The 18,436-nt window shown below is 38.6% G+C and overlaps 1 protein-coding gene across 7 annotated transcripts in view; it reads left to right on the top strand.

Annotated features, from left to right (window-relative positions):
* The window catches only part of qkia (QKI, KH domain containing, RNA binding a), a 94,375-nt gene extending 77,320 nt beyond the window's left edge, over positions 1–17,055 (top strand). For 2 of the 7 annotated variants that reach the window (XM_080211604.1, XM_080211603.1), the window contains exons 5-9: positions 1,694–1,781; positions 4,849–5,127; positions 11,555–11,629; positions 13,402–13,514; positions 14,301–17,055. In XM_080211604.1, coding sequence (XP_080067730.1) covers positions 1,694–1,781; positions 4,849–5,127; positions 11,555–11,629; positions 13,402–13,514; positions 14,301–14,324 — 579 coding nt within the window. In that variant the 3' untranslated portion in view covers positions 14,325–17,055. Of the gene's footprint in view, positions 1–1,693; positions 1,782–4,824; positions 5,128–8,993; positions 11,630–13,401; positions 13,515–14,300 lie in introns of all 7 variants that reach the window. The other 5 variants (XM_080211602.1, XM_080211601.1, XR_013889401.1 and 2 more) reach the window with 3 other exon arrangements.
* Positions 17,056–18,436: the final 1,381 nt, after the last annotated feature.

Genomic DNA, 18,436 nt, shown 5'->3' with positions numbered 1-18,436 from the left:
TGCAAATTTATCAAGTAGTGTAAAGCAGTGCCACTTGTCTATGCACAGCATCTGAACCGTGAGCTTTCTTTCGAAGATTAGCTGGCCTTGTCTCCAGGCAGAAGCAGCAGTAATTCATCTCTGACTGCCACCGTTGCTTGGATGAGACATGTGCTGCGTGTGTGAGATTGTCTGCGACATGTAGGCAAACCTGATTTTATTTTAAGCTGATGGAGCCCCTGAATGCATCAGAGAATAGAAAAGAGAATTTTGGCCCTTGGGAGTATATTAAAGGCTGAGTTGGTTGGATTTTTTGATCACCAAGCGAGTCTAGAGTGACGGAGTGGGGTAGCTGTAATCGGATCAGCCATGATCATGGCGGGCCAAATGGCCAACTTGTGCTCCCAATTCCTGTGCTCTTGTGGGACAAGTGGCAAGCTCCAACTCCTTTGGATATTCATTTTTCAAGTTACTGTCTACAAGTTGCAATTCAGTCAGGATTATAAATGGCAGCACTCTTGTATGGCTTGAAATCTAAAACCTTACTAATTTCACAATGCAGTGGGCCAGTGAAATACAATTTCCCTCCCCTGGCCATCCACATTTTAGTCTTTCATGGCTGCAATTAGGAAGTGGGAGAGTTGTTCTAATAGTACTCAAAATCAGATGAGTTCAAGTCAGCTTTTGTTTCTCTTCTGGGAACAGTTTCTGTGGGGAGGGACTCGGAAAGCATTGGAGTCTTGGGTTGTACATTTTCATTTCCAGAAGCATTAACGAATTCTTTTAACTTGAAACTGCTGGGAGGTGAGTAATGCCCAACTCGGTTCCAGATCCTGTAATTGCATTTGTTTCCTGTTTTGCTTCCTCTGGAAGCAAATGGCTACTGGGTTCCTCCACCCCTCAAAAGTTAGCATTTCTTCCCCTCCAGTGTGGTATGATTTTGGTTTATTTCTGATTCTACAATCTATAGAGTTTTTCTGGGATCGTACATAGCATTTTTAAAAATTGCTTGCCTCGCATCAATGGGAGTGATTTATACTAAACATTTTGCTCTTGCTGCTCCAGAACAAAACCGATGGTGAGGGGGACAGTGAGGAAAAAATCAGATCTGAAGTTTCTGAAGACTTGATGTTTGCAGTGAACTTTTTTAACAAAATAAATTACCCCCCACAGGTGATGTGCAAGTCTGTATAAATGTAAATATATAGTTTGCAGTCTGTGGTCTGGTCCCTGTCACCCTTGCCTAAACTCCTGGTTTTCACACTGTTCAATGTTCTTTGTAATATAACCATTGAGTGCTCTCGTATTGGTTTCTGCAAACAGATTTCTGCAAAAGTTGCTGGTGTGGTTGAAATTTACATTCCTGTTTAAATCGGCTGTGTTTTCCACTTTTTGCATAATGTTTCTCTCTCCCTCCAATCCATCTGGATTTTTCTATCCTCTTTACTAGTAGTAGGAAGTCCTGTTAAAAATTGATGTCTCAATGTTTGTGTGCACCCACAGCATTAATTCATTTTGCTGGTCAACTTTATGAAACCTACGCTGAATACGTTTGAGCTCCAGGATCCTAATTTGGAATAAAGACCAGGTTTCTGGTGCTGTTTCTTGCCAGTCATTGACACCACAACCATGGAGTTGGTGGTAATGCATGTTACTTGATTAGGAACATTAAAAACTTGAACTGTATAATTAATAATGGTGGTTCTTATTACAGGCAGAGGGTGAAGACAATTTAAAGAAGATGCAACTAATGGAATTAGCTATTCTTAATGGTACCTACAGAGATGCCAATATCAAAGCACGTAAGGAAACTGCATTTTATTTGTAATTGTTTTTAGTATGATGCACTTAATAGCTCAGGATACTAGGTGATGCAGTGGGTTAAATATATTTATCTGTCAACATCAGGAGCTTGCACTAGCATAGTGCCGTAACGTCAAATGCCCCACAGGAGGGACACAGCCACTTAAGGGATGTTGAAACAGATGCCCAAAAGCTTGGTTAAAAAAAATTTAAAGAGCATCCTGAAGGAGTAAGGAAGAGGTGTGGGGAGGGACATCCAAAGCTTGGGGCCCACACACCTGAAATGGGTGATTTTTAAAATCAGATGCTCAAAAAGCCAGAATTGGAGGAATGCAGAGATTTAGAGGTGATGGAGGAATTGGAAAATCATGATTTTAGAATTGTGTTGCTTAACAAAGAGCCACTGTAGACCAGTGAACAGAGGTGATGGATGAACTTAATGTGCATATGAGCTGGGAGGGCAGCTCGGAGTGTTGGAATAATCAGATCTAGAAGTAAAAGTCATGGATGAAGATTTTGGGAGCTGAGACTAAGATGGTGTGAACATTATCAGAAGCTCATCTCTGGGTTGCATATGACAACTGTCTGATTTCTCTGTTTCAGAGGGGAGGGTTGGAGCCACTGAGTGGATGCAAATCTAGACTGATAGCAAAGTTTCCTCTTGTGTGAAGTAATGAAATAAGTACTAAATCCCTGCACTTCCCAGTTGGGCTGCAGTTATCCTGGTGGGATGACTGTCATAACATTGAAAACCCTTAACCATGCATGTGAGGTGTCAACAGCTCTCATCACTAGAATCATAGAATCCTTACAGTGCAGAAGGAGGCCATTTGGCCCATCAAGTCTGCAGTGACCACAATCCCACTATCTCCACAACCCCATGTATTTACATAGCTAGTCCCTCTGACATTAAGTGGCAATTTTAGCATGGCCAATCCACCTAAGCCGCACACCTTTTGGACTGTGGGAGGAACCTGGGAATCAAACCCAGATCCCTGGTGCTGAGAGGCAGCAGTGTTAACCACTGTGCTGCCCCCCTCATCTTGGCTATGTCGCCTTGTCTGACAGTAAATGTTGACTTGCAGCAAGTAGTGCTAGGAAATTACACTTCCAAACAATTGGAGTGCATGTGAACCACTGCTAGGTGTCTTAAACTTGTAACTTTTCAACTATCTTTGGAGTTGCTGTCTATATGGGCTATATTCCTTTAGTGTTCTGCCTGGTTAGCTATAAATTTCATGCTTTAAGAGAAAAGGTGGGATGAGGTGGATGGGTGTAACTGAAAGCTGCTGTAGATATGCATCCTTTTTTAAAATTAGAAGATGCACTTGACAGTTTTCTAATGAAAACGTTAAAATGAACTTAGCATCTTTAACTTAGTTTGAATAAGATTACCGGTGTGTACTGTATATAAAAGCATTCGATAATTGCAGGATGGCAACAAAACTGGCTTGTTTAAATTGTTTGTTTCAAATTCTGAAACTTTTAGATAAGAACCAGAGGAACTGGATGATTTGGACTATTGAGGATTTTACTTGATCAACATCTTCAAATGTATGCTAAACTTAATTGAGAGAGACCTGTTTTGTTGCCCCCCCTAAATATTTAATGTGTTGTAATCAGTTTTGATTTCAGTTTAATCTTTGAACTGTGAAGGGATAGATAAGAATTTTCTCTTGTGAGTGGAGTATTGTCTTAATTCAATTTTGTTTACCCTCTAAGATATTATCTTTTCTTGTCTTAAATAATTTTCCTGAGCAATAACTTCATGGGTTTTTCTTTCCAAATATTCACTTGCATGGTTGGTGTGCATAAGTATGTAGCTGTACATACTGAATACATGGATGAGGTGATGCCAATTGATTGTTTTTGATCATACAAGAATTTGGCTGGTCCATCTGGAATATCAAAAGTATCTAGCTATTCCCATACTTGAGGGATAATTAGAATTAATTCTAGCTTTAGTTAAGTGACAGAAATTGGTTAATTACAATATTGGACTCTACCTGCCACAGCCTACACTGGTGAAATGTAGCAGCGGCATGTCATACAAACTCACAGGTTACACAATCCGATCACGTGGGCTGTTGTACTAAAGCCAAATACTGCCCATACAGGAAATCTGAAATAAAAGCAGAACATCCTGAAAATATTCATAGGCTCGGGCAGCATGTGGAGTGAGAAACAAAGTTTAAAAACTTCGAGTCTTGTGACCGCAACTCTTGTTTTTCTCTGTCCACATGTGATGCCTAATCATCTGAATATTTCAGCATTTCCTGATTAAGTCTAGCATTAGAGCGATGCTGAAATATAAATTTCTGTTGCAAACTTGGCTGTGAACAAGTGGCATCACCTTGCATGTATGCAACATAATTGCGTTTTTGGTCAGATTTCGTATAAGTTTTGCACTCATTTGAATGCAGCTGAAAATAAAAATTCAATACTGCAGAATATAAAAATGCTAGTGCCACTGTCTGTACTGAGAATAATTGGGGCATGTAGCTATGTTCATTTTACAGTTTATCTGAGATCTGTGTATTATAACATTCGAAACTCAATAATGGGATTAATTCAACAAAAGACATCCATTTTAAGAATTGAGTGACTTGTAGTGATGCGCATGTGCTTTTGATTGAAAAATCTGAAGGAAATTTACACATTGCCTTCATATTTTTCCCTTTTCAACATTAGGGGTAGGTGCTATTTTAAAAATGATAAGCAATGGAGTTAGGTACACACATGATCTCAGATGACTGGTGTTAAATGTTGCTTATATGGCTTATTTGAACTACAGACTTGTTGTGAGATTTGCTGTCTATATCACTTTTAGTTTGCACTGTCTGTTTTCTTAAAATTTGCTTGACGAATATTGGTAATGGGAAATCAGCTTGCAATGGGGCTGCTTGTGTGAGTACATGTGATCATTGCATGGACTAATTTCCTGTTTTCCTTCCCTATCATACTTTTTCTTTAATTCTTTCCCTCCTGTTTCCTGCTCACCATCCTTTTTCCCCTCCTCTCAATCCCTGTTGCTTACTGCAGCTACCCTTGCCTTTTCTTTTGCAGCAACGTCACAGGGTCCACGACTGATAACTGGACCAGCTGCACCCATGCTTCCACCAGCTGCCTTGCGTGCCTCTACGCCAGCTGGTCCTGCCATAATGAATATAATTAGGCCAATTCAGACAACTGCAGTTATGCCTAATGGAACCCCTCATCCAACTGCCTTAGTACCATCTTCGCCAGAAGCTGGTATAATCTATACAACACCCTACGAGTACCCATATGCTCTGGCACCAGCTGCATCGCTATTGGAATATCCAATGGAGCCAAGTGGGGTTCTAGGTAAGTAAAGTTACAAGTAAGATTTTAAGCATTAACATTTTTCAGAATTTGTGGTTTGGGATCTTGATGAATAAAAATATTTAACTTGAAATTTTACAGCTTTGTCCCCCTTTTTAAACGAGTGCAGTACATTTCATGCTGAGGCATGCAAGCAGGTTCAGGTAACCAGATAGCAATGAAAATTATTACCATTAACTCAGTCACAATTTGTCTATTGTCACAAATATCATGATTCCTAAGTGCTTTCACTCCGGTTAATATCGCTTGTTATTTAGCGACTGCAAATCCCTGAAGCCAAGCGATCGCCATCCCACTTGCTGAATTTGAAGTGATTAGTCTGCCAATTAAGTCTCCTCCAGTAATGTGCAGCACTACTTGCCTTTCCACGTAAGCATAAGGGCTTTGTGTTAGAGGCCATGGGTGGAGCTTGGCTACAGAGAGGCCGTGGCTGGTCCTGAACCTGTTCAGCAAGGACTACAGTTTCTGTGGTAGCTCAAAGCCCGCCATTCCAGAGTGGATTTGTCACAAGGAAATTGTCAGTGACTTCCCATTCCTTGATCCCAAAGGATATCTGCCAGTGAATCTTGCACAGGAAGATTCATCCATATGAACTGCAGGATGGAAAGTGGGCGATGGGGTGGTTGAACAGGTCATTGTTGAGTGATAGGTGAGGTGCAGCACAGATGGTTTCAACCAGCTTGTGGGTTTTTGCCAGTCAGGATGTGTGGGGAGTATGTTTGTGAGGACAGGAAGCCAGGAGAGGGGTGTTGAGCAGAGGTTCCAGATAATGATGCACATTTTGGTTATCACCAAGATGTGTGTGCATGTGATGACCTTTTCCAGGCAGGTACACAGTATTCAGGACCTCGGCTTTTGCCTTATTACTCTGCAACTGAGTATTTTGGCAGCATCCCAATCCTGAAAGTTTTGTTAGGTTGTCTGTTTCTGATTTTGACCTTTGCCATTGTTTCATTCAGATGTTTCCTGAAGGACAAAGTCTTGGAGTTGTTCCCAAGTATGGGGTTGGGATCATATTAGTCACAACCGTCCATGTAGATATACAGTTCTTTTTCAGCATTGACAAAGTAGGTCTCACCGGTTCACGGGCCCCCAAGAAGCATGCCCTTGCAATCTTGCAGAGTCTGTGGACCATGTCTACGGTAATTGTTTAGACTGCATCCCCTTTTTAGTTATCTCAAGCCTTTTATTGATGTTTGCACTTCAGTCCCATGCTCCTGGGGACATCCAGTGTGAAGGGGGAGCTGCTGGGGGGACAGGAAAGGCGGTTGACCTCCTCGTAAACCTGCTCCTGGGCCTGGCCAAATTTGCCATAAACTGGTCCAAACAGCAGGTGACCGATGGGGTCATCTGACCTGACTGTCTGCCCCTCTGCATTTCTGGCCGGGTGTCCTTGGGCAAGAAGTACGCTGTCCGAGGGCACTGTTGAAGCCTTCCATGCCTGTTGGGCACTGCAGGGATGTATTATTGATCCTTTAATCACATTTTATCTTAAGTTTCCTTTCTACTGTTTCGGGTGGCTTTTTTTTTGAGGGGGCGGCCCCTTTTTAATTTGTCCCTCAGTTAATTTGATTTAGTTTTTTTGTCAAGATTGACACTGGGTCTGGCAATTATTGGATTGGGCTTTAGAGGGGTTCAGTGTGAGACTGTGTATCTCGGTGAATTGGCATTCAGTCTCCCCCACAGTTTGCCCCCAGGTACAATAGGGAAGTTAATGATCCTACTAGCAGACTGAATTCCAAAACAGAATTAAAGCATTCCAAAAGAGCTTCCTGTAGAATCTCCGTTCCCCCCAGATATATTGCTGTACTTGTCAATTAAAATAAACTGACCTTTTAATTGGTTATTTATCAAATCACTTATGATTCCATTTGATACATTTGGTGAGTGGAATAATTAATTTTTTTAAAACCAATATGTTGGAGAGAACTTCTTACTGCAAGGCAATCTAGTAGTTGCAAGGAGTTATTCATAGTGGTTGGTGCAGCGGTGAAAGAGGAAGCCAAGAGTGATGTGCTTTATGAAGCAGTGCCCTTTTTGATAAAATCTATTAAAAAGCTGAAGATGAACAATAAAATATTTTAAAATACTTATTTTACTACACTTGGGCAGATTACCCTCAAATTAGTTCATTTTATGCCATAATAATGACTGGAAACAAAAAAATCAAGATATGGTTTGCAGCATTTGGGTGTGAAAATGGCAGCCCTGTGAAACTGCAAGCTATATCCCTTCAGGCAAAAAGTAATGCAGCAGAGAGGAATTGTGCAATTTATGAAATTTTGTTTGTTTATTCACGAGGTGTGGACATCATTGGAACGGCCAGCATTTCTTGCCAATTCCATGACAACTGAAGGGCTTCCCAGGCCATTTCAGAATGCTTGCAAAAATCAACCAGGTTGTAGCCGGTCTGAATTCACATGTTGGCCAGACTAGCTAAAAGCAGCTGGTTTTCTTAAAAAGACATTTGTAAACCTAATGGATTTTAACAGAAATTCTGTAGTTTCATGGTCACTGTTACTGATGTTAGCATAATTCTAGATTTTATTTAATCGTAGTTAAATTCCCAGCTGCATTGTTGGGATTTAAATTCTTCATAGAATCAGAGTCCCTACAGTACAGAAGGAGGCCTTTTGACCCACTGAGCCTGCACCAAGGGCCATCCCACCCAGGCTCTATCTCTGTAACTCCAAGTACTTACCCTGCTCGTTTCCCTGACACTTAAGAGGCAATTTATCATAGCCAGTCAACCTCCCCTGCACATCTTTGGATTGTGGGAGGAAACTGGAGCATCCCAGAGGGAACCTAAGCAGACACCAGGAGTTTGTGCAAATTCCACACAGTCAACCGAGGCTGGAATTGAACCTGGGTCCCTGATAGCAGTGCTAATCACCGTACCACTGTCTGTCCTCAAGCCTCTGGATTGCTAGTCCGGTGATATAATATTCTGCCATACCCATAATGCCAGCTCATTATGAAAACATTCTGTTTGCTCAATAGTAGATTTGTGTATTTGAAGACCTTTGCTTGAGAAAGTGATGTTTGCTATTTCAGCCAATGTTATTAAAACTGATTTCACTTTGAATATTTTCTAATTATTTGTTCAACATGGTCGGCGCAACTTGTGGGCCGAAGGGCCTGTTTGTGCTGTAGTGTTCTATGTTCTATGTTCTATGTAACATGGGACTACATCCTGTTGTTTAATAAAATGAGGACAATTTAAAAATTCTGATCTCCCTTTGTCAAAATGATAAATTATTCACCCCTTCTCATTTTATAGGGACAGGAAGTTCCATTTCTCGAGCCTGCCCGGCCAATCAGTTAGATCAGATTCCAGATGCACCTTCCAAACCTATCTCTGTACCATCTAGAAGGACAAGTAGCAAATGCATGGGAATGCCACCACCTGCAAGGTCCCCCTCCAAGCCACACGCCATCCTGATTTGGAACTATATTGCCATTCCTTCACTATCATTGAGTCAAATCTTGGAACTCCCTTCATAACAGCATTGTGGATGTTGCTACATTGCGTGGACTGCAGTGCTTAAAGGAGGCTTAATGCCACCTCTCTCAGTTGGAGACAGGCTGGCCTAGTCAGCGAGACACATACTCTAAATGAATAATTAAAACATTGCCCAACTTTCCTAGTTTAACAAGTCAGCAAGAGTACAAGCCAGACTGTTTGAGTGTAGGTAAAGGGGTTTGCAAGGCTTAATCGTAACTGGAAGTTCATTAGTGTTCCTTGTGCAACTTTTAAGACAAACCGATGACTGTTGTGCAATGTCAATTTCAGATGCTTTTGAGTTAAAATGTTTAACTGTCTTATCTTGCTGATTGTTTGTCCTTAGGTATGGCTTTTCCAACAAAAGGCTAAGAATGCATGGGACATGTGTCTGAATCCTCAGGAAAAATAACTTCCTCAGAAGAAGTGAAGAGTCTGACCAAGCACATTGAAACACGAGCAGTATAGCCATGCTTATTTTGGGTACAGGGTGTTCAGTATTTGGCAGGCTTTACCACATCATACAATATTTCCTAAGACTTAAGGACACGGGCAGTGGTTTAAAGTACCTAAAGCACTTTTTTTGAGACAAGTGTTCCCTTGTAGCGATGTTGAAAAGTGGATACACTGAAGACCTGATTGGAAGAATGCCATATCACATATCCTATCAAACTACTTGGAGCAGCAAGATGATATGTACGGTGATAAATCAAAAAATACCAGAAATAAAGGGGTTTGTTTGTCAGCTTTCCCACAAAGGATATTAGATTTCAAGAGTGATAAATAACTAAGAACTTTTTTAATCTATATCAGAATGAAAAATTGCAAGAAATATGTTAGGAACTGGGTGATGCAATGGATTAGAACACCTTATTTGTTCTCATCTGGGGTTAACTCCAACCCAAATTGAAATAGCACAAGTCTCTATTCTTTTTATATTGTAATGTCTTTAAGTGTGCACAATTTCTGTCTAATTTTCCAGTGGATCTCTGTTCACTATGTAAAAGTGCTAATAATTGGGAAATAAATGGGCATAGTTAGGATTTTGTTTGAGCTAAGACCAGCTGAGGGAATTCTGAATTGCATCTAGTCTGTTATTTGCTTAACGCATCATGCAAATAAGGCATTGCCTTTTTAAAAAGATGCAGCTTCAGTGATTTGAAGGTCAGGTGAAGACTAATATTGGAATTCAAGATTTTTTTCGATCGACCAAACCTTGAGTTTTTTCCCTGAAATATTGAGTTGATGCTTTGATCTCAGTAGGAGCATTAATCTCTAAGCATTGGTAAATTAACCCATAACCTGCTAACTGAAGAGAAGTTATAATTTGCGAACAAATGCTGTGGCTAGGGCTTTAAGGGCTAATCATTACAATGGAACTTCTTGTCTTTGTGAATTGGATCCAGATTGGGGGAAGCTTAAAAGAAATGCTTTAATGTCTTGAAGAAAACTCTGCTGCAAAATCTGGAAACGCTGATTCTGACCTCCTTTCCTGTTGGTACCATAAAACAGCAAGTGTTGTTTGAGTTAGTCAAGTTTGTTTCTTTCATTACCTGATAGAGCAAGAAGTATTGGAACCTGATCTTTGTAGCACACATGCACACTAACCACTGATCAACCCTTGTAACACACTGACACTTGCCAAACTGGCACTCATGATCCAAATCTGCAGTGTTTCAATCTCTGCTTGGTGCAAGGCTCATTTATTTTTGTACTCTTTATTTTTTTACTAACTGCTTATCAATGGATGCTGATGGGTTTTTTACTGTGGTTCCAGATCTCTCTTCCGCACTAAAGTTACATGTGTAAACTGATGCCCACAGTTTTTCTTGAACATTTACTGGTGCTAACTTAATTAACAACATAGCACAAGAGTATAATTAAGTAGATAACTTATTTGTGTGGTGCTGTTTACCTAACCTCACAAAACTTATAACAAGGCCCACAGTAATCCGTAGGTTTTGCAGAGGATATGGAGCTCAATCTTTCTACATGTTGAAATTGTTATGCAGGCTCTTTCCTTGTTAAGTATCAGCTATATTTATGTTACATGTGATCATTTTGTACCAGAATAACAGGCATTTTAGTGAGTTCATATATTACAATGCTATAAAGCAGCAAAGCCGTCTTCTGAATATAGCTTTCCTTCCTTTGCCATCTGGGATTTAGTGAAAGACTTCTAGATGCTATTGAAACAAATCCTGTAATTATTTCATTTGACTACATGGTGTATTTTAATCACAGTTTATAGTAATCCTATCAACTTGTGTCCAGTTTTAAGATTTAAAATTTTAAGAATAAAATGAATTAAAGAGAAGCTTAGAGCTCACATGTGAATAGTTAGGAAATTACCATTGATTCTAGAAAAAAGGTGGCATTGTAAAACTGTCCATAAACAATCACAACTAAAAGCTGATAAAATGGACTCTACAGATTTTTCAGTCAGCTTTTGCATACTGGAATATTCCAAACTTCTGACAAGGGAAGTTGAAGCTGATTTGAGTAATTTACTTGGATAAAAAGGTGATGCAACAAATAATGCAGAACAACATCTTTCGGGGTGTTTGTAGATTGACAGCAAACAACCTATATCCCGATATGCTTAAGTTGTACTGCTTTTGGCTGGATTGGTTAAATGTACGTGAGACTGTAAATACTTGATATGTAGCTCCTAAATGCAATATCCATTGAAATGAGACCCTTTTACAGCCCCAATGCACAGTACTTAAGAGATAAGCAGTTAGTAAAGCATTGTTGTCTGGCAAGATTACCTAAATTTACTTTTGCGTAACTTTTTCCAAGTCGTCGTGCTGTTGTTGTTGAAATGTGTACTACTTCACCAATTTTTCAGTTCCTTTTTTTAGAAAAATATTCTAACTCTTTTTGGACTTGTTGCAATTTAACTAGGTGCGATGGCAACTAAAGTTCGGAGGCATGATTCGCGTGTCCATCCTTACCAAAGGGTTGTGACCGCAGACAGAGGTTAGTTTAGTTTTGTAGCCAAAATGGCATTTATTCTGATCAATATTCAAACCGTGACTTTCAAGAGCAGGTTTAATGGATTGGGGATCATGAAATGACCAACTGTGACGCCAAAACTGATTTATTCCAGTCGGCAATAAAGAACACTACAAATTTCAAAAACAAATTTCTTTACATTCCTGAATGTTGCAATGCAAGCAGTAAATAATGGGAAGTTGGAAATAAAGAAAATCTGTTTTGTTTGCACTGAATATAATTAACCATTTTTAAGGTTAATCATCCTCCCATCTGTGACTTTGCAAAAAAAAATAGTTGGATCATATCACAAGTATATACACTTGTGCAAGGCAGGATTAGTGGCTGAGATTTTGGGTTTTTTAAATCAGGAGCTCAAAGTTATGAAACTACTAAAATGTCCACATTTCCTTATTAATCACTTTTCTAATAAATGCTTCAAGCAACCAAGGTGACTTTTTCTTAACATTTGCAAGGCAATGTCAATCTGAGAGCAAGAATGATTTTATAATGGCTGGTTCCAAATTGGTTAGTTGCATTTTGAGTTTAGGACAGTGGTGAAGGCTGGTCACCAATAATTTATATTTGAAATACTTTATTGAAAGTTTTTGTGACTGTAGTAGTTTCTTCGTGTTACAGTTAAGGTTAGAGCCTAGAATAGAAGCTCTTGCAGCTGGAATCATTTATATGTAACTGTCTGGATAAAATTCAACCCTCTTACATGAATTGGAAATGGGTTTACAGTTAACCTTGGTACCTGAGGATTTACTATAGGTGTGCTACATATATTCAAGGGCTATATCTACTCTGGTAAAACTGTTTAAAATTTGCACTGAGTTTGTATTTTTTTTTGTTATTTACAAAACATGTTTTGCTCCTGATTTTAGTCTTAATAAAATGTTGGTTGTCTAGTTTTCCTGTGTTGGAATTTTTACCCTGGTAACTACTGTTATTGGAATTTTAATTTTTTTGTCCACTGAGATTTTGCTTTCCTGTGGAGTTTTTTTGTGATATTTAATGTTGCTTTTATTTTCCTTGTGAAAATAAAAAGCAACCTGTTCCAAGTAGCACTAGCAAGGTAATGTACTCTTGAAGTTTGTGTGGGGAGAGGTGTTTAAACTATTGAATGTATATTGTAGTTCCACCCTTTTCATAAATCTGAAATGTTACATGTGTGTGTATATAATGTGCAACCGTGTGTACCTGTGAAACTAGCCTCTTCTCTGCCTTCCCCCCCCAACTCTGATTCCAAAATGTGGCTTCTTTATAAGAATGATCTTAAGAGTGTGCAATGCTATAAACGTTCTGATTTAACTGTACTCCAGTTCAATGCCATTTATATTGTCCAAACACTCTTGTCATGTGAAGTGAAACTGCAAGCAGTTATTTGGAACTGATGCAGCAATTTTTGTATAGATTTTTTGTGCAAGTATTCATTTTCAGGCTTGAAATACCCATTTATAGTTGGTTTCTGCCAACATTCTGTGAAGTAGCTGGTTAACAACATTGTATTTTTTTTACATGAAATGTGGCAACAATGCCTTTTTATAGCTGTATGATTTGAAGTGAATCTGAGGACAAAATAGTTTCCAAAAGAAATAAATGTAAATTTTCACCTAAGCTAAAAAAAACTTTTACCCTTGCATTTTTTTTTGCTGTTGTTAAATACTAATGTTTAATAGCAGTCAACGCAACCATCTTTGGAAAGCATTTTGAATTCTTTTGCTGTCTCTTCTTCCCACAATTTTTTTTTATAGACCTTCAGGGCTGGATGAATCCAATGGTCCTAGGTCCTGGACCCTACAAAAATCTGGCAGGACCACAATTCAAATTGTACGAGACCAAAGGATCACCATCTCAACAGTACCCAGTATGTAAAGTTACAGGCTTCTAGTTATTAACCAAAAATGAACACATGAACTCATTAGAATTTTGATCTGAAATAATGTTTTGCGCCCCACGAAAGCTGTCACATGCTTGAGGAAGACAAAAGTTTAACAGGATTCTGTGGAATGAGTACAAAAACAAAAGCAGAGTGTTTTTGGCTGTTTAGAACCCTCAACTTGTGCCTCTCTGAGAAGAGGCACTTTTTTTTGAGTCTTTTGATCTTCCCAGCTATTTCTGATGCTGGGAAAGAAGGACCTTGTGCCTTGGGCAAGGATGTGGCAGCAGTCCATGGTGGGCGGTAGGCGAAAGCCTGTGGTGCAAGGTCAGGAGTAAATGTGGCTTGATGTGTCTAAAAAGGCAGTATGGCCTATTTTAATGTGTATTTTGTCCGTTTTAGAATTTCCTTCTATTTATGTATTACTTGCTCTGTACTTTAGGGAACTAGGAGTGTAAGTAATGGACCACTGCTCTAAATTTGTTTGATTTTGGGCAAATATATTTTGTACAAAAATTCTTCCAGCCTTGAACTTTATGACTGCTACTAACCATTAATTAGTCTTAATATATTCCTGTTACTTTGTTAGAAGTTTGACCATGTTTTCATGCTCAAATCATGATACTTTTACTCATGATTGACTACATGTTTCAGATCTTTGTCAAAAATAGTTTTTATTAGTTATATGGTTAGTTTTCATGTCATCAGTCTTCACTAGCTGACACTAATATCTTTTTTCTATCTTTTTGTTTTCTTATGTTCCTAACTACCCAGCTGCCACAGGCAACTAACCCATGACCTTTGACCTCTGAACTCTTCACCCAATGATGACCTGACCATGCCTGCCTGCTGATCAGTTAACTGGTTATCGCCTATGCTTGCCTGTCTTCAATGCAGCGAGCTGTGGCACTGTCTGTTCGTCTCGTTACCTAACAACGTTTATAAAAACAAAGCTCCAGCCACGGCTTTTCTGGTTGGGTGAATGTGTGGTACCAGAACCTGCACTGAATAATACTAAAGCAATAAGTCCAGTTCATCCCTCACCACTGTTTCTCAGTGATCATCTCTTAAAGATTCTCCCTAAAGAATGGTAAGAAAGGTCTCTTAACAGCACTGGCAAGGGATTGAGCGCTGTACAGGCAGTTGCCACGGACAAATGTGATGGAGATCTGATGTAATTTATGTTGTAGTTACAAAGTCTTTGAACGCATTTGATTCATTATGGATGGACCTTCGGTCAGGTATATTGGGGAAGAGTTCAACACTGACAGTACTAAGTAATATTGACCTCTACAATTAAGGACAAAGATTTGAAATATCTCATGTACAGTACCTTAGTCTTTTTGCCAAACACCTTTTTTAAGGCCACTTCTGACTTTTTTGAATCACCAGAATAAAGATGCCATTTAGTATTGTAAACTACTAAGCAAAGTTTTCTAGGTTATTGAGGCTGTTGAGAAGCATAATGAAACTAAGATAAATGATCAAAATTAATTAATTCAACCATTAGATCAGTCAACAACGCTAAGGGATAGTTTCTTCTGTTTAGATTTTTATTTTGTAGCCTTACAACCTCCATGTTTTGCCAGATTGATTAAATTAATCTTCTGTGTGAAGTCCTCCACTTTGATGTTCTGTTTAATGACCAGCAAACCTTCTGTTAAACCTTTCCCTGTTTGACCCCCCAAACACAGGAGTGTTGATATTCAAATCTATTATAGATTTAAGTTTGGCACTCTTATCTAAACCTACTGCCAGTATTACCAGCTCACCAAGACAATCCAGTGTCAAAAAACCCTCAAAGTATAGCTGCTGGGAGGCAGAATATCTTTTTTTCATTGTTAAAGGCATCTAGTGACAGTAATTACTGTTCTGCACATTAACTGAAAGCTGCCTGGCAAGTTTTATTTCCCCCAATTTATTTACTGTCTTTGTTTGCTTAGTTTGAGCTTTCTACATTTATCCAATGTATTAGTTTTGTATTTTGAGCTCAGCTTGATTTAAGTACAGCCAATAACATTCTTAACTGTTCACATATACCTTGACAGAGGTGCATTCATAATGTGTCACATTTCTGGATGCAAAAAAACTGTTTCTAATTCTCTCCGTAAATAGACACTTCTTTAAGAAGGATGTGAAAGCCATGCTTGCCTATTCTATTTGCTATATACATGTTATTAAAGTGTAGATAAGTACAGTGCATTTAAACCACAGAGGAAAACTAGATACTTTTACAGGGTGCTGGTGAAGAAATATATATTTTTGACAATTTAGCTTTTTATACTTACTTGCAGTAACAAAATACAAAAAAATTTAAAAAAAGTAAAGTAATGGAAGTGATACTGGATGGTTGTAAACAAAACTGAAGACCAAAACAGTGTATCTAGCGTTTTGCAGGGTTGTGGGTGAGAAGAGCATAAAGAAAGCAAAATAGTGCCTTATATCTGCCTGGTCAGTTTGTAAGTGTCTAACATACATTGTTTGACTTAAATCTGATGCATGCCAGTCCATCATTGGAGAGGAGGGAAGCAGTCTTTATTGGCAAAAAAAAGTATTCAAAAAGATGATAGAACAGTATGAGGACAGTTGTGTGAAGCTACTCAAAGTTAAATGAGATTAGGCCTGTCTAAATAATTCAGTTCATTGATTCTATGCAACAAGTGTGAAATAGTTTCTCGACTAGCTTGTATTTTGTGCCATTTTGTGTCTTCCTAAGTTGTTAATACCTTCAATTTTTCTCATTGTGCCATTTTTTCATAAAGTTGTAGCCTTTTTTGAGTAAACAGTTTAAAAGAATGTTTTCTATTGGTCACTTACAAAATGAGGGCCACCTTGGCTTAGTTTTGCCTAAATAATTAAAAAGCCAACAAACCAGCTATTATTACTAAACCGTAATGCTGCAGTGTTTGACTTCAGAACAAAGTGCATAAGAACAAATTTGAAACGATCTCCAATGTTTGTTACTTGCTGCCCTTCAATGTTTTAATTATTTTTGTCAACTTGCATCGAGTTTATACAACCAATGTAAACTCTATTTTGTCAGTGTTATTTTTTTGTAACCAAAACATTGAAAGTTTTCTTGACAGTATTATGTATTCCCTCAATTACATTGAGTATAGCTCAAAGACACTGCTGTTACCTGATGGTTGGTTGAATGCAAAGCAATTACATATGCTGTGTACAATATTTAACATATTGCTTACACATGTATAATATTGTAATTACCACCATTGTTACAAGTTTATAATGTATTTTTCTATCTTCATTTTGTATGTATGTTATATACCATTTACAATTTTTTTGTTCCCAATTTGAGGCCCCTGTGGTTCTGATAGCCAGAAACCATTGCAGATTCATCGTAATCATAATCTATCATTGGGAGTGTTGCCTTTTCTGACCTGTTAACTCATTATCCATTTAATAAGTTTCTTGTTAAAAATGTTTTTACATGCTTGCATTTTATTTCATGGTGTTTGCTGTTTCTATTAACCCTGGCATTTATTTTAATAAACGTTACAGTACAAATCTACTAACTGCTGAATAGTTTGTTTTTAACACTTGATGAACAGTCTGGTTCACTGGACTAACCTTTCGAAGAGTATGAATTGCTCTCGAGTACACACACACAAAATAACACGCTGAAATTTGCTCCAAGTTTTGTGCTACATTGTCTTGTGACTTACTTGCACTGCACAATAAAATAAACAGCGGCATTCGGAACTGAGTAGAGCCTGGGGAGGGGTGATGTGTACATCGTCCCTTCAAGGTCGGGAACAAAGTAACATTTCTTTTGAGATCTGTCCAGTCTTGTCTATTGCCTACCAGCTAAAGCACCTTTTTCTGTGTACTAATGTTGGACCTGGCCTCTGCTTTCTTCCTCCTTTTTAACTAATGCAGAAGGTATTTTGTTTGTAGAGGCACACGAGCAATGATTGGGGGGCATGGGTGGGGGGGATTGGGGGGAACGGGGTGGAATAAGGAATCAAAGACGACTTTTAGGGTGGATAGGTAGGAGGGGTGTGGAAGAAGAGTTGGAGGTGGTCGAGTAGTAAACTAGTCTGTGGACTACTGAGTCTGAAGTGTAATATGCTGTAAAATGACCTGCTTCCCAGTGTTTTATATTATGTAAATTGAGAAGAAAAGAATAAACACTGAAGATCTAATACAGTACATTAACATTTAGGGAATCACAATGCAGTCAGTCCATGCCTGCAAATTCACTTTAAGAGTATGCATAAGTAATGTTGTTTGAAACTGTATATATATTAAGTAGTATTTATAGTTAAATTTGAAATTCACTTGTATGTAACTTCTACCAAAAGGAGCTCTCTTGTATGCGTGCAATAAAATGACTGTTAAAACTGGAATGGCTGCCTACATCAGTATGAAGCTTAAAATGTATTTTCCAAATGCAAATGAAGTTTCTTAATGATTATCTACAACCCTTCAATCATATTGATGGCTTTATTGTCCTGCATTACTGGACAAGATGCTTACAACCCAGCTGTGTTTTTATGGCAGTGGATTAAATGATATTGAAACCCTCAAGACTATGCAAGTTTTAAAACATGAATTTGTATCGGCAAAACAATATTAAATACAAGTAGGTGGCACTTTTCTGGGAATGATGTGATTAGCATTTACTTCCTGTAATCTAATGGACTGTGGGGTACTGAATGAAAGTTTATTATTGTCGCAGGTTGGCTTACATGAACACAGCAATGAAGTTGCTGTGAAAATCCCCCGCGTGCCGCACTTTGGCATCTGGATACAGAGAATGTAGCATGGCCAAAGCACCTAACTTGTGTGGATGCTTCTCATTCACTTGCCCTGTTCTGTATTGAGAACTGGAATGCACAATCCTTCCACCATGCATATTGGTGTTCATGTTTCTGTTGCTGAGATTTGCT

This window comes from Carcharhinus amblyrhynchos, chromosome 24, assembly GCF_965287045.1.
Source record: "Carcharhinus amblyrhynchos chromosome 24, sCarAmb.v2.hapA, whole genome shotgun sequence".
Lineage (NCBI taxonomy): Eukaryota > Metazoa > Chordata > Chondrichthyes > Carcharhiniformes > Carcharhinidae > Carcharhinus > Carcharhinus amblyrhynchos.
The sequence above is the reverse complement of the archived record's forward strand: the minus strand, read 5'-3'. Positions and strand labels throughout refer to the sequence as shown.